The 16,601-nt window shown below is 40.4% G+C and overlaps 1 protein-coding gene across 1 annotated transcript; it reads right to left on the minus strand.

Moving 5' to 3' along the window:
• Positions 1-891: 891 nt before the first annotated feature.
• On the minus strand, positions 892-14,732 carry LAPTM4A (lysosomal protein transmembrane 4 alpha). Its single transcript, XM_056343669.1, has 7 exons — positions 14,544-14,732; positions 7,455-7,575; positions 5,173-5,249; positions 4,959-5,081; positions 3,624-3,719; positions 2,166-2,264; positions 892-1,673 (listed from the first exon to the last, which is right to left on the minus strand). The coding sequence occupies exons 1-7, from the start codon at positions 14,640-14,642 to the stop codon at positions 1,599-1,601; spliced, it is 690 nt and encodes a 229-aa protein (XP_056199644.1). The 5' UTR covers positions 14,643-14,732; the 3' UTR covers positions 892-1,598.
• Between the last annotated feature and the right edge of the window lie 1,869 nt (positions 14,733-16,601).

A 16,601-nucleotide genomic window follows, 5' to 3' on the forward strand; every position in this document is an offset into this window, starting at 1 on the left:
GACACCCCCTCGCAAAACACCAGCAGTGTAGTCTCAGGCAGGTATTGACTCACTCAGAAAGTACCAGGTTAACTGCACAATGAGGCCACCATCACAGTCACAAAGCCTGCCAATAAAATCAGGGAAGAGGGAACACCACCCTCTGTAAAGAGGAAAGCCACAGGACAGGGGTGAAGGGGAGTACAATGGCTTTCATCTAGATGGGGCTGCAGCTCCGAGCTATGACAACACATGCACACACCCCCCACGCAAACCTACAGCAGTGCCTGCTGCTGCCTAACACCACACACCCCTACGATCACCCACCCATATTTCAGGAAGCCTCAACACCCACCCCCGGGGCCAGAGCGCTCTGCCCGTATCCACCACTTCCAAGTTCCTCCAATGCCCACTCACAACGGTCATACAACTAATGAAGGACCAGGTTTTTGGCTTTGTTTTGTAACACAGCCTGAATCTCCCTCAGTGTAGATGGATCCAGGCCAGATCTGTGCTCTGGGGTCAGTATTTTCGGATGTAAATTTTCCAATGTAAATAATGTTGCAGTCCTACTGAGTGTCTGTCCTACTCTTAATACCTGAGCTCATCAGGCATCAAGTTTGCCCTGAAAGCTAGAAGCTTCAAGCTTCCAGTACAATTCCCTTTACCCAGCGTATACACAAGTAGCAATCAGAGAAGTAGAAGACAACCAAGTGCTTCAACTGCAAAGGCTGCAACACAAGCTTATTATATGTTAAAGGAAATCCATTTTCTCCACCAACAGGAGGCCTTTTGCTGAAGAACACAGATCAACCACTAAACAACCTGTAGGAAGCTGGTGTCCACTAAAATGCATGTACATGGGACTATCTGCAGTACACTTAGAAAAGCAACAAACAAATCAACCGCGGCTACTAGTAAACATTTCGTAAAAGATTTATTTAAGTATCATTTATCACAAAGAAGAAAATACATTTAAGATTAGAAGCATGCAACCATCTTCCACATTTCTATTTACTTTTCTTGCATTTGCAGCACATTGTAATAGAACACCTGTGCCACCCTCAGTTCTTGAAACTTATGTTTCAAGACATAGGATAACCAAAAAAACACAATAAAAGGTAAGATAACATGAGAAAAGTGCAAAGTAAAAAAAAAGTCACGTATATACCACATTCAAACCCCCTCCCCCTCCAAAAAATGGATAAAGGCAAACCATCATTTTGCTGCATGATCAGATTGTCTTTATGAACTACTTTACAAAAAAATTAATATAAATTAAGGGCACGATCCTGCAGACACTTATAATTGTAGCTAACTTCAATCATAGATTGGCTCAGTAGTTATTATTAAAAGCCACAAGTTAGTCACATGCATAAGTTCTTGCAGTACAAGGCCCTAAGGCAATAAAATGTTTTAGAGCATTAAGGAGAACAAAAATTAAAGCAAACGAAATCACTCCCAGATGTGTTTTGCTTAGTAAGTTTATATCAAACATTTTAAACAGAACAGTTTGCTCCTAAAGCCCTGAATATTTTTATTACTTAAGCAGTTTTGCAAGATTAAAAGACAAAACCCCCAGGAAGCTGGTACAGATGTTAATCAACATAAAAATTGCTTCAGGCAGGTATGTAGGGAGGTGGAGGTTCCTTCTCAGGCATCTTCACTGCCATTTCATATGTTGGCAGAACATACTAAAGAGAAGACATTTTGAGGAGATTAATGCACAAGGTTTAGAAAAAAAAAACAGAACAAAAACATACATGCCCCATCAGCATCTTAATCCTCCATTGCAGGCAAATGTTTTTTTAAGAACTTACTACTGTTTCTAGTAAGCTAGCAAGAAGTGCAACAGCAGTATACTGCTCTGCTGAACCTAACCCTAGAACATTCATGCCACCCCACTGTCTCCTGGTTTTGCAAAATGGCATGGAAGGTTTTGACTGGTGCAATCCAAAAGCTTCAGCCTTTGAATGTTTTTCTTGTAGTAGACTTTTTGCTCTATAAAACCTCCTATTCTATGCACTAAAAGAGTATAACTAAGAAATAACCCACTGTAAAGTTAGTTGCTTTAATCTTCCCAGTCTTTTAGAAAGCTGGACAAGGCTTGTAAACATACATGATACGGTGGTTTTCTACTTCAAAATTAAGCTATGCTGGTTCCTTTTATTTTAAAGAGGCTTTACCTGTGGAGGAGCTTCAAAAGCAGGGTACACAGCTATCTCTGGCAAATTTCTGTTACTGATGTATTTATAGCAGTTCCATACACAGTTAATAAGATATGCCTGAAAGAAGAGAGATTTCTCTTTTTACAGACCTCATATGCATTAGTGATTCAGAAATTAGATGCTGAATTACATTCATATGACACATAAATCACATAAATCAACTTAGTTGATACCTATCTGTGGAATGGTTGCTACTTCACAGATTTAGCCACATGCCTATGCTGTTCCCCGTTTAGCTTTGCTATCATAGTGACTCAGAGGATGAACCACACAGGTTTTACCAAAAGAATTCACAGATCCATTCAACTAATGTCTCTATCTGCCTCAGCAGTGCTAATCAAATTAATCCCCAACCAGTTTATGCCTCTCTGGATCTCAGCCCAAACTTGCCAGCAAGAGGAGGAGGACAGGCCAAGAGCACAGTCTCACTCATCCCTGAGTTAGGATTACTATTTGTCCAACCACCAGTGCGAAGGAGAGGGCACAAGGACACAACCGGGGTGGCAAGGAGAATATGGTAGAGCAAAGTAGCCTGGACTTTAAGTCAACATTAACTGCTGTAGAAAGACATATTATGATCTGATAAGGATTAGATTTTTTATTATTAATCTGTACAACATTAATCTCTCAGATTTTTTTGTTGGCAAGTTAGCACATGATTATACATAAGGATTTCCCAATCAATAAAAAAAATTTAATCTACTGTATTAGGCTTTCACTCTCCCCTGCCAGAAAGCATAGAAAATTAGTAAAATTCTTTCTCATTATTTCATTTTTTCTTAAATTCAATCTGAATGCAACAAAGGAATATTGTCATGGCCAATGTTATCAACTCATTTCTCCAATATGCTTTGTCTGCAGAACAGTTTTTGTAATTCAAACGAATGCCTCTCTATTTAGATCTCCAAAAAGAAAATAAATGGTAATAAAACCCTTCAGCAGGAAGAAAGATGCAGCTCTGAATTAACCTATGCACTTCCATCTTTCATCATCTTCCTTCCAAAACATGCACCCTGGTTTGTTAGGCACAGCGAGAGATTTTAAAAGTTCTGTTTAGAAAACTTGTATGCAGTAAACTCAACTTTGCTGCAAGCTTAATTACAAATATCAAATTTATCTCCACATATGCAAAAAGGTGGTATTTGGTCTTTATGCATTCCCACTTCCTACTCAGGAAGGACAGAGCTGCATAAATATGCCCCACTGCATACAAACAAGTTAGTTGAAGACTCCACTGCACCAAATGACTTAAGTCATACTGTCATTGAACACCCTAACAATTCTGCCCAAGTAAGTTCTTAATTCAGCATTAAGAAGGCAGCTGAGTTCTTACTTCAGCATTGAAAATTAACTCACATTGATACTATCTCAATATAGTAACTCATGAAACAGACATACACTTCAGTTTTAACTTACCTTTAGAATGATAAATAAAGCAAAGAACACCAGAACAATAAACAAAAGACAGCTGGAGTCCAAGGCAAGGAGATCATCTTTGTAAGGGAAATCCGGCTATTTAAGAAAATTAAGGAAGGGAGAGAAAAGGAGGAGATAAGCATGAACACTGCACAGTCACAAATACGACAGAAGGACATCCAAACTTCACACCAAATGAAATGAACTCTTGCATGCATAAACAACTCTCCCAGAAACAACAACAAGTTCTATTTCTCACTAGTTTCTTCTTTATTCTCCCACAAAGTACAGTATTTATCCTGCCTCTGTCCTGCAAGAGCAGGTCACCACAGGAAACTGCTACATAGACAGAAGCCTTGTACTGTCCATGTCCCTAGTCACTTCCTCAATCTCATGCTAATACAGATATCCATGAAATTTCGTTTTTAACAGCTGCAGCAGAGCATTTGTATTTACGGTCCTCTACAACTCTTTAATGACTTAGTATTAATTACCTCCTATCAGTCCAACCAGTAATATAAATGTGTGCAGAGAAGAACAGAAGAACAAAGTTGCCCCAAGCTTCTGAAGAGCCAAAACTAAGAGCCTCTGGTAATTTCACTCTTCTCTTTCCCTGATCACAGCAACAAAGCTTCCTTCCAATACCAATCAAATTTTCTCTCCAATTTCAAAAGGATTTTATTTTTTTAAAAACATCTATTTTAACAGATCTAAAGACCAGAGAGAAAGAGCTTGTGATCCCCATTAACTGACAGTGAATTCTATCCACTAAGTCTTGCAGTTAAAACACAGGCAGTGTTAATAAAAATTCCATTAGTAGTCTTAGAAGGTATTGTTGAAAATGAGAAAAGCCATACAGAACACAAAAAGAACCCTCAGAATCTCAGATCCCATTCCATAATACTGTAAGACCTCATATCACATCAATCCCTACCTGTAATCTTCCTCCCCCTCCCCACCAAATAAGGGTCAATACATTTTTAACCTGTCTGAACCTCACAACTAGCAAACCTGCCACAGAACCACATTGTTTAAAGGGTTAAAAACAACTTTGTTTCGAGTACAAATGTAGCTAAGAGTTGTAACCAACTATTCCCATCAGAATTCTTTCATTCCTCTTCCTGGCTTTCCTTTCAGGCAGCAATGACACCTTTGGTCCTTCCACCTCTGAAGAGTTCTCATTCCTAGAACCACTCTAGCAGTCACTCCCTGTGGCTGCTGCAACTTGAGTTCCTCTCTCCCAGGTACAGGAAGATAACTATAGCTCAGTCACTTACCCAATTAAACAAAAGTTTAATTTCAAATGTAAAACACCAACTTGAGCTGAACACTTACCAACTGATCCAGGTAATCCTTGATTCTGGGCAAGTAGGTTAGAGAACTGATGGCAACCAGACAACTGAGCACAAAGTCAAAGAGCTGATAACAGAAAAATGGGATCAACCAGCCCACACGATGCTAAGAAGAAAAAGAAAAGCAGCAGCCTGTAAGGTATTTAGTTAAAAATTCAAGTAGCAAGTTTAAAATCATGGACTATAAATATACTTACAGCAATTGCACCATACACCATCATTGCACTGATCGTGAACATGAGAAGGGAGATAGCAAACAGAACACAGGCATTTTCTGCATTAAAAGAAAAAAAAAAAAAGCATCACTTTTCCTGAAGTTGTCACACTGTAGCTGACAGGTACCCCAGCTCTACCCACTACTATGAACTTTTCTCAACTGTTTCATACGTGCAAACTAGCAGCATCAGAATTAACTCTGATTTCTCCTAATGGAAAGGGATCTGGTTCAAGAATGCCAGCAGGCATTTTGAAAAAACCCTCTCACTTAAGAGCCTGAATAAAGCTCAGACACACCAATTAGAAGCCTGACATAGTTTGATAGTAATGCAACATAATCATGCTGATTTGCAATATATGTCAGTGCTAGAAGTATGTGGATGATGAACTTTACAACTAGAAAGAATTTTAAGTGAAGCTAGCACAGTATCAACCTTTACACTTCAAAATGGTTTTATTATATAATTTGGTCATTGGCACTGTGAGCAACATTGCTCCTTCAGCATAGCACTAAGGAAAACAGGAAATCACTCTGTGGAAGGTATCCCATTATTTACAAACAAAAGCCAAGTTGAACAGGAGCCAAATGGTAGCAGAATCCAGGATGCTCATGGAAACTGAATGATAAAGATTCTCCTTGTGCATCACTGTTGACACTGGTGACAGAAGCACAGCTGCTTTCCATGAGTTGGATTATACTCGTTCTCCTACAGCAAGCACAATTTACATTTTTAAACACAGAAAAAGAAAACAGCTTCAGAGTTTATAGATGTGGTAAGTTAATGTTTTTAGCAATACTGAAGCCAAAATTTTGTGGTTCCTGTGCTTGAAAGAGATGATCTGAGAATCGTAACTTTCTAGTCTGCAACTGATTTGAAAGGATACACTCTAGAAGCACTTACATACCCAATTCAGTACAAGATAGTATCTAGATACACAGATGGCATCAAGGAGGCAGCCCTCCCAGGACTGAAATGCTTTGCATTGTTCTGAGAGCCCTAAGTACTCAGCAATAACCAACATGTGTTGTTTTCTTCTGAGAATCTGTTACTCAATATCCACAAGCACAATCAAAATTGTTGTATCTTTTCATGTACACAAAACCTCTCTAGCCTGTATCCCAACATGGGAAATGAAAATCTTCAAGTCAAAAGCATGTAACAGCCATTTTACACTGAAGGGGGGAGAAAGCACCTTCAGCTTGAGAAGCATCTCTCAGTCACATAAACTTAAGGCTACCAAGTACATTAACACTTATTACAAAACATATGACTTTTTACTGATATCTGCTGTAATTTTACTTAGTATCTCTGCTTCATGAAGATCTGTTCCTTATTCTCACGCTCATTTCATTACTAACAAACACAAGTTACAGTGAGAGGTCAGACTTGACAGATCCTCAATTTGGGTCATGAACAATTAACAGGAAGACCCCAAACCAGAACTCTTCAAACCCCAGATCTGTGCTGCACTATTTATCTTTGCTCCAGACTGGATCTGACCCTAAATTTTAGTGTAATACAAACTGATACAAGTCACATTAGAAATGCCACGCTGAACATGTTTCTGCACATTTAAAAACAAGAAAAAGAAAGCATGCACACAAGTTTCAAGTCATATGACAATTGAAAAGCTTGGTCATTACAGATGGAAGTCTAACACCAATTACACTTGCACACATCATGCACTTAATCTTTAACACAAGAGTGGAAAATAGGTTTAATTCTGCTCATGATGCTTTCTCTTCTGTTTCTTCTGCACATCAAACTGTGTAGACAAATACATTCACCCAAGTACTTGGTATCCCAATTCTTCCCCTCTTCTTAGATGACATGATTTTCCTCTTAGAAAACTCATATACAATAGCTGAAAGCTCTTTCCTTAAATCTATGAGGATCACTAAAAATTCCCAAAGAAGTCTTTAAAAATAGTTTTCTGCTTTTTGTTTTACTGACACAGCAAGGATAGTAAATGTTTATGGAGAAAGTGAATTGGAGATGTTCCACACATACTTCAGCACTCAAAGTATTAGAATGCCAAGAAATCTTTAGAAATCTTATCATTTAAGATGCTTAGAAGTAAACATAGTATTCCATAAAAGTTTTTTTTTATTCTTGTAGAACAACTCAATCCTAGAATAATTAAAGAGAAATCCAGAAAACAAGACAATATGCATGTATTACATACACACTAGTGGTAAGGCAAATACACCATGATACTGCATGCTTTAAATTCTAATCAGACAGCAGAGTAAAACACCTACCAGCCATTCTCTCAGAAGCATAGTAATTGCCGATGACTTCATACTGGATATCAACAGTTGGCACTATATTTGGATGAGTCACTTCTACTGTCAACAAGATGCCCATCAGCAAGTTCACCACCTGAGAAAGATGACAGTTACCTAAAGGTTATTTACACTGCAACAGCTATGATCTTTTTAAGGACACACTAATAAATCTTTTATTTCAGTTCAAAACAAACTCTGCTTTGCCTATAGCTTGGGGGGGGGTGGGGGGTGTAGAACCCAAGTTATGATTAAATTTCAAGCTGATTTAGTTAAGCTACTACCAAAACAACCAGAAAAGCACTGGCCACTTGCTCGTTTTAATGAATCACAACTAAGTAACACTGCAAATTAAGAGGATAGATAGGGTTTGTAGGGATTCAAACGACAATTAAATAGATGCTGTGTGATGAACAAACAGATTTGTGAACCAGAAAACTAAACTGGAAACAGCTAAAAGAGGTCAAGAAGGAAGAGGTACAACAACCGACACGAGAAACATTTGGGAAGAGTTCCTGCTTACTACAACAAATTGAAAGGCAGTGTTAATTTAATGCAGAAATAAGGTACTGCACCCTCCTCAAAGAGTGCTGGGAGCCAAGCAGTACAAGGGGATGTGCAAGCATCACACAGTAAATACTGAGCATATGAAAGAAAACTTCCACTACAGCTCTAATCCTCAGATGTAGCTTACTTCTTGGTTTCTCCCATGTTACAGCTTTCATACAAGCAGGGAAGAAGACACTCTCCCTTTCCTCACTTATTAAAACCTCATCAGTCCTTATCAGAAAGGCTACATAAACACAGGTGCAGTTAAAAATTACCACACAAAGACTGAACCCCTACATTTGTAATCATTCAGCATTGGCTATGTGCTTAACAGCCCTTCTCACTTAACACTGCCATTGAAGACTACTTCTGTTTCCCCATTTTGGTACATACCAGAAATGCTTTCAGTAACAGTAAGAGCTCAAAGAGTCAGAAAGTAGCTTAAGCCTTTGCAAAACTGCCTTCACAGCATTTATATCCTATTCAAGATTTACAGGGGCATAGTTTCTGTTAGTAGTATCTGGAGAGGTGCCACAAAAAAAAAAAAGGGGGGTGGGGGTAGAGGGGTGCGTTGTGTAACAAAGAAAGTCACGATGGTATTTTCAAGCTGCAGTCGTTTTCCAATCAGTATTCAGTACGGGCACCACCACCAGGCAGGATCTTTTACAATTAGCCTCAAAAGAAAGAAACAAACTTGTCTGTAGTTCTCACAACAACGACATTTGCCAGATATTTCTTCTTTTACTAGTCTTGTCCCAGGAGTGAATGATAATAATAATAGTGCAAATCTATGCACATTTACTGAAGGTTTCAAGCAAGAAAAAAAGCTTTTGAACATTTAAAAGGAGTTCTACATTTTAAGGGTCAGTTCCTGCAAGCTTTTTTTTTTGTTTTGTTACTAGTTTTGTTGAGTTTTTTCTCCACCCCCACCCCCCCCCCCCCAGGGTTCAGACATACCATGGCGATAAGCTCGATTACACTTTCTGCTAAAAAGAACCCTTTAGTGAAAACAAAGCTGATCTTTTTGTGGAAGTGCTATCACATCACAATGTATTATACAAACGTATTAGAAATGCCAGCTACTTTCAGCCGACTGCATCTTCCATTTTATGCCTTGGAATGTAAAATATAGTTCTTTACTGCCAGCTGTACTAGTTATTAAGTTTAGCTACCAATATCTTTAGCCTTGAAATGAATAGATTTTCCCCCTTGCCAGACATTTCCAACAGGGCAAACAGTCACGTTGCTCATCTACCACTTGTCCAAATCTTACTTTGCTTCACCATGGTTCAAATGTATAGAATACTATATTCCTCACCACTCCCATTTCATCCTTCTCCGCTCTAGCTTTCTGTTCTCAATGTATTTTCAAGCCTTGTACTTCCTCCTCTTTGAGCGAGCCCAGAGTATCAACTTGTACTTTGGAAAATAACTACCTGCCCTATACTTGTTTTAAAAACCCTGTGTCAGGGTTCATATCTCTAGCAGTTGAAGCATTGATTTCTACTTCAGAAAATAGAGACAGAGACATATTTGATTATAGCTATACCATTTACTGTTTAAACACAGTCATAATTTCAGTTTAAATAGTGATAAAGTTCAGGACAAAAGAAAAATACTAGTTTAATACTGAGTCTAGCTGCTATGACAGGCTATCTACCTCAGGATAAAGAGGCAAGCAGCACTTGAATTAATATAAAAATACTGAAGAACTTGAATGCCTTGGAATTGTGAGACTGTGATCCTACATCTGTCACTTTTATTTTCATCCTATCCATGGTCCTAATTTAGCATACAGAAGTCCTCAGTAATTTCACTAGTTACTGAGCACAGTTCAAGGTATCAAAGCTTTATTTTCTCAACCTGAAATGGCATGCAAGGAAAATAGGAAGTTAAGAGTCATTCAAACTCCAATCTGTTAGGATCAGTGAGACAAAAACCCCAGAACCATAGTAATTTAAAAAAACCAAACAACAACAAACGCAAACCTCTGCCAGTTAAGACCCCAGGGTTTCCAGTACTCCATTACTGCTATTTGTGAATTATATCGCAGCACCGAGCAATTCATTATATTCAACATATGGATTTCAATTAAGAGTTATCAACAACTCCACAAACTAGGAGTCCTTTTAAGCACAAAGCCAGAGTCTGCGTTTTAGCTATTCTTCTTTCACATAAGCTTGATAACAGCAAGACCACAAGGCTTGTTTGAACTTGATAGTCAATGTGACTGGCAGCAAGAATATGGTTTAGATTGCAAGGCATCATCAGAGTTTGAAAGAATATACTCACAGCAAATAAAATATATGTTCACAAATGGTCTACATGAAGAATTAGTCAGAAAAAGCATAGCACAGGTGAGTCTTGGTGTTATTAGAAGATTAAAACCACTCCATACCCAAAAAACACCCTACCAACCCTGACAAGCCAGCACCCAATGGATAGTGCACCATTCTGAGGTAATACCTCAGAAACTCCAGCAGTCCCCATCCTAGTCTTTTTTTGTTAGGAAATCAAAAAATTACAAAATGCAGTTCAAATTCTTATTCAAAAGATGGTTCCATTAAGATAAACTAACACAAAACTAAACTAAGGGTTTGTTGTTTTTTTTTTTAAGTAATGTATTTTACTCTTATAATGGGGATAACTTGAGCTTAATGGAAGTCTGGTGTAGCTTATATCAAAATTTAAAAAAAAAAATCCAACAGCTGGTATTCAAGTAAAAAGTTAGTACTTATTACAAACTGGTAAGAGGAAGTATTAGTTCCCCATATGATCAAAACTCAAAAGACTGTGGGACCATAACAAGCATTAGCTTTTTAATTAGTTAATTTTTACCTCCTTTAGTGCCTAATCATGCAAGTGCTTCATCTCTCTGGAGGCCTGCATCTAAGTTTCCCCAAGCACTTTAAGTAACTAGAAGTCCTGGACATAAACAAGAATTCTTACTTATCATTTACTTAGTTCCTTTTATGTGTGGGAAAAAGAGAGGGAAACTCCCTTGCACTACTACACTTTCTCATCCTCCTCTCACTTTTCCAGTATTTTTCCTTAAACATGTTCCTGGAAAAAAAAGAAAAAAAAAAAGATGGGTTTTTTTGTTTGAAATTTTTATTACTATACTGAAATAATAACCACCCCAAAAATAATAATTTTAAATAGGTTATTTCAGAGCTTCTAGCACTGTTAAGGTTAGATTGAGACCAGTTATACACCTTCATTTCTGGAAATCGTGAACAAACTACTCCAGAGATCATCCTCACCCTCCTGCTAACCAGTAGCAATTGCATCATTTTGACTCCATCGCTGAAGTCTGCTGCCAGAATGAAACAGTCACTCCCTCCAAAACAATGCTATTACTTTTAGACTGTTTATTGAACTCTGATCTGATTTTTGCTAGTGCAGTGCTCATGCTTCCGGTTTCTGGAAAGCACTGTGCCTAATAAACTTTACAGGAAGAAACAAACTTCAAAGCCACACATTTGCAATTATGGGGCTAGGAATAGAAGGTTTCTTTTTCCTTCCTATACAGAGCAGTAGTGGGTGTTGCAGAGTAAACCAAACTGTATTAGTCCCGCAGCTCAAGTACGAGTCCGCTAGAAACGTTCTTAACTCATCTTTTTGCAAATACAGTTTTATCTATTTATCAGAAACGGTAGCAGCATACTGAGTGAAGCATGCTTAGAAGTTTGATCTTACAGTAGACATTTTAGAAGATAACATCCTTGCTCTCTCTAGACTCACAGAAGTACACGAGGACAGCGATGTAACTGTCTTAGTCAGGACAAAAGTTAATTAGATGCAAGATTTAAAGAGTATACATACAAATAAGCAAGGAATAGGAAAAATACTAAAGAAATGTACATAAGAGTAATGCACATTTATTAAATAGCCAAAACTCTTATCTTACTGAAACATCTGGAGTACATTGCTATGAGACTCCATTTTATACTTCGTATCAAATTCCTTCAGGACTGCACAGCATGAGAACACAGTCTATCCAGTAAATACAGACCGACCAAGACTTTCAGTAACACAAAGCTATTGCTGAACTAAGCATTCTCCCCCACCAAAAAGCTACCTCCCTTGCAAAATAAAATAAAAGAAAAACCCCAAAACCCAAACAACAAAAAAACTCACCCCTCACAGGAAGTTACTACTATTTATCCTACTGTAACTTACAAGCACAGGTAACTAAATTGACTTAGAAATACTTATCAAAAGCTAGTGTCTGAAAGACTAGTGTTATCGATATACTTAAACAGTGCATTAATTAACATGTCTAAACAACCTGACATACCCTAGGCTATTTAATTTTTTTTTTAAGTTTGTCAGCAGAAAGGTAAGTTTAATTTTCACTGACTAAATTGTACTTTACCATCAAAAGTTACAAAGTATAGTTGAATTCTGATTTGAAGCATTAGGCAAGACCACCTAAGACTTCATGGTAAGACTATTTCAGCTCAAACAGTTAACAGTTGTCAAACTTATCACCTTTTGCCAGCTGTCAGCTGGGAAGAACTGGATTAAAGTCTTCAATGCATAGCTTAACAATGCGTTTCATACAGTTTATAGAAAAACACAACTATGAAGTACTTTGCAGGCACCCTGCTACCCTGAGCTCTACCACATTCTCCCCCCTCTAGCAGCCTGACTCCGTTGCAGTTACACAAGATCAAAGCAACACTTTGCTTCAGACACCACTCCACCTCTCAAGCCATCAGACTCATTAATGACCAGCATACTTTCCACCATCCATAAGCACTACGGATATTTGCACACAGATTCAGAAAGGATGAAGATGCACTGCATCCAGGGCAACAAGGTGAAACAGAACGACAGCAAGACAGGTAGAAGCTGGAAGTGGTCCGTGGCCAACCCTGCTCACCAACCCCCACCAAGTTCCTGAGTTTCTAGATACTCCAGTGAACAGGAAACGAAAGTGGTGAAAGCAGTAAGGTGCTTTTGTTTCATAACAAAGATTAGCAGCCTCTTTAGCGTTAACAATGTATACTTTTACTTGAGGTACCAGAAGCATATTCTTGATCTCCTGTCAGCACAAGCTAAAAGTTCTGGAGGTTTTGCAGGTTTCCAGAACAAGTCCAGTGTTCAATACTGCAATGGACCTCACTTTTCTATTTTACATGAACAGTAAAGCTTAAACAGCAGCAAGACATTTCTTCCAAATTATTTTTTAAAAAGAAAAAAAAAAATCTATTTCCTAGAGTTTTGTTACACTTCCCAGTCCCCTATATTGCTTCTTCATTCCTTTCTCCTCCTATTTTATTGTCTGCCTATTTTGTCAACGGAAGAGGCAAGGAAAAAAAAAAAAACCTAAAAAAACCCTCCCCATACTTGCTGAAAATAAGCCATAACTCTCCAAACTTAAATCCTCATGCCTGTAAAAGCAGTTTCTGTGCACGGCTCCTTTGCACCAAGACATAAAAACTCAGCACTCTCTATTTTTACAGTCTGCGGAAGGGTAAAGGAGAATACAGGCTTTGGTTAGAGCTTCAGGAGAAGAGCTATGAAGTAACGTTTTTAAACTATTCTCACATTTTTACTGCCCATGAGGGTAAGGGGAAGGAAAGTGAGGAAATGACTTCAACAAAAGGGGAATGCAGTTCCCTTTTGAAGAGAACTAAGGGAAGTTAAGGCTCCAGGCCTTAACTTGCTGGTATTGTTTTCACATTTCTACTTCACTGTAGTTCAAAACTATCCCTAACATTTCAGCTTCACCACCACAACTTGCTCTCAGAGAAAAGGCACCCACCAGTCAGAAAACAGAGTGCTTCGGGAACTAAATCTGTATGCATTGTTCCTAAACCGTTGTGTTGAGAACAGAGTACTAAACAACTGGGAACTATCCTTTCCACAAAGTTCTTCAACAAGAAGCCATACTCATTTTGAAGTCCCTCAACTTCCTCTCAGACGTTACACACTACGCAGCAGAACACACCTTATCCTGTTCTCAACAGGCCCCAAATTCCAGGCTCCCCACACGTTACTTCTCCTCGCTTACCAAGGACACACCGAGTACTGTTCAGTCTCTAACCTTCCAAGAAACGAAGTAGTAACAGTACCCCTCAAAGACCCAGATTAAAATGCCCTGAACTTTTGCCTCATTTTCTTTTTCGGGAAGCCGCCGAGGGGCAACTGGGTTTGGGAAACCTGCGCCAGACCCCGAGAAGGACGAGGGGCCCGACTCACGCCGGGTGACTCCAGGGAAGCCTTCCCCTGCACGCAGCAGCACAGGGGACAGTCGCGATAGCTGGCACAACGACAGCTGACTCCGCACGGGGAGCGGGCGCCCAAGCGAAGGAAGAGGGAAGCCCGCTGCACCCACCACTGCCGGGGCCCCCTCAGAGCCCCCGCCCGGGCCCGCCAGCCACGCATGCGCGCAGCCCACCCCGCGCCCCGGCTGGGCCCCGGCCAAACCCCGCGCATGCGCGCCGCGCACAACCCCAATCACCGCCCCCTCAGAGCCGCCGGCCGCCCCCCGCACCGCACTCTCACCATGTACCAGGTACCCAGGATGATGGTGCCCGTCCGCACATGGCAGCAGCCGCAGCAACGGGTACTGTAGAAGCGGTCTCGGCTCCGCTTGAACGTCATGGCGGTGGCAGCAGCAACGCCAACCTCCCGCCTCCCAGCCCGCCGCTCGCCCTCTCCAGCCACTTCCCCTCCAGCTGAGGGCCGCTAAACCCCCGCGCGCGCGTCACTGCCGCTCTGCCCAATCAGCCGCCGACAGCGGGGGCGCGGGGGTGTGCCTGCGGGAGGGCGTACGCATTGCCACGGGAACAGGCGATTGGCGGCGCCGCGGGCCAATCACAGCACCCCTGGGTGCGACGCCCTGTCGTTCACCTGCGGCGGCGGGCTGGCGCTTACCTAAGGCGAGGGGTGCCCGCGGCACGGGGAGTCCCTTCTGTCCGCCATGTTGGAGCGGGGCCCCTGCCCTCTGCCGCAGTCTCGTCAGGGCTGGTGCTACTCCGCATGGTGGATCCCGCAGCAGCAGGCCCCTAGCCGAGCTCGCCTGGTGTTTGGGGAGCAGGTCGTGGTGCCTCCCAGCACAGTGTCGGTGAACGTTGACTCGGCCTCTGAGGCAGGCAACTAAAACCCTACGGGGAAAACCGTGTTTTTTCCAGCGATAACCCTTTCTTCCTAGAAAAACTGGAGTAATTTTCTCCTTAGTAGAGCCTGAAGTGGCCTGTTTTGGTATACTACCACCATCCCATGGCTTTCACTGAAATTCAGCCAGTACTGTAGGGGGGTTAATTTGCTTATTATTTTCTGTTAATTCCTTGGATTAAGTTACTAATAGCATGTGTTGCATGCTAAAAGGGTGTGTGATGAGAGGTGAATTTAGTCCACAGGGATGCTTTCCTTTTCTGTAAGTCAAAAGTCCCTGTTTCTGAGTGGTTAATAATACTACTTCATTAGTCCCACTGAAAATTGCAGGTGCTGCCAGGTGCATGTGTTAATTAGAAATAATGTGTATAAACCCAAGAGCAGCCTTCATACCTGTATGTGATAAGAGGTTGCTCCACCTCTTAACACAAGGTCTCCTGTTCCCATATGAAGCGGGACCTATAAACATCCTCTGACCCAAGGGCAGGCAGTGGTTTCTGCAGACCTAGGCTGTTGATACAGATAGGCATAGTTTATTTTAACCCTGGTGCAGCTGCAAATATTTCCTTTTTGGCCAATTTGAGTCACTCATAGAACCATAAATATTTGCTGTGCATATATACACCAAGGCGTACGTCATATGTCAGTGTTAACACTGAGGTTGTTCACTCTGAACAATGAGAAGGTAATGAGGGTGACTGAACTTGTCCTTTTGATATATTCCAGATCCTACAATTAACACATTTTATTGTTTTAGCTACTCTAGTATACTTTTAAACATGAGCTGTTTCTGAGTTGTTTGAAATGATTTACTTAAAGGCTTTAAAACTGACCTTTTTATTTTAAATCCCCTGTGTTCCATAACTGGTGGTTTTCTTCCCCAGGGCATATTTCATTTTTGAATAAACATGTTGTAAGTGCTGCTAAGACTGCTCTAATGATCCTATTATAAACTATTGCTTGTTTCTTTAGTGATCCTAATGTTGTCAGCCCTGTGCACAGATGCTTAATTATCAACACTGATTTAATGTAGCAAAACTGGACTAATTTCAATCAATATACATGCATGCATGTAAATAAATAGAAAAGGAATGTGCATTTTGTTGTAATCAGTCATTGAAAAAATCAGTTTTCTCACAGATGGCACCTTGGGAAGCCTAAGACAACTGTTTCTGCACCATGCACGCCTGAATTGATTACATTGTTCCTGTGGAGCTGAGAGTCCCTCCTGTTGATCTGCCCCTGTACAACAGAGGAATTCACAGGACTAGAGTGAGTCAGAAGACAAAGCAGGAGCCACTTGCTTGAGCTTGGGCATCTACTTGGAAACACCTAGATTCGATTTGCAATTCAAATGATTTGTGAGGGCAAGTGTTCCAACTATGTCTTGCAGTTGGACACTTTTCCTTCACTAGTATCACTGGCAGCTCTCATGTCAGGCTCAGA

This window comes from Falco biarmicus, chromosome 6 (assembly GCF_023638135.1).
Source record: "Falco biarmicus isolate bFalBia1 chromosome 6, bFalBia1.pri, whole genome shotgun sequence".
Lineage (NCBI taxonomy): Eukaryota > Metazoa > Chordata > Aves > Falconiformes > Falconidae > Falco > Falco biarmicus.

What these genes read in the sequence shown, in the direction of transcription:
- LAPTM4A (XM_056343669.1), bottom strand. Translation starts at nt 14,642, where the DNA reads ATGACGTTCAAGCGGAGCCGAGACCGCTTCTACAGTACCCGTTGCTGC. An exon ending in TCCTGGGTACCTGGTACATG is followed by an intron (nt 7,576 to 14,543) that starts GTGAGAGTGCGG and finishes CATCTTTCTCAG; the next exon opens with GTGGTGAACTTGCTGATGGG. An exon ending in CTTTTGAAGCTCCTCCACAG is followed by an intron (nt 1,674 to 2,165) that starts GTAAAGCCTCTT and finishes TCTTCTCTTTAG; the next exon opens with TATGTTCTGCCAACATATGA.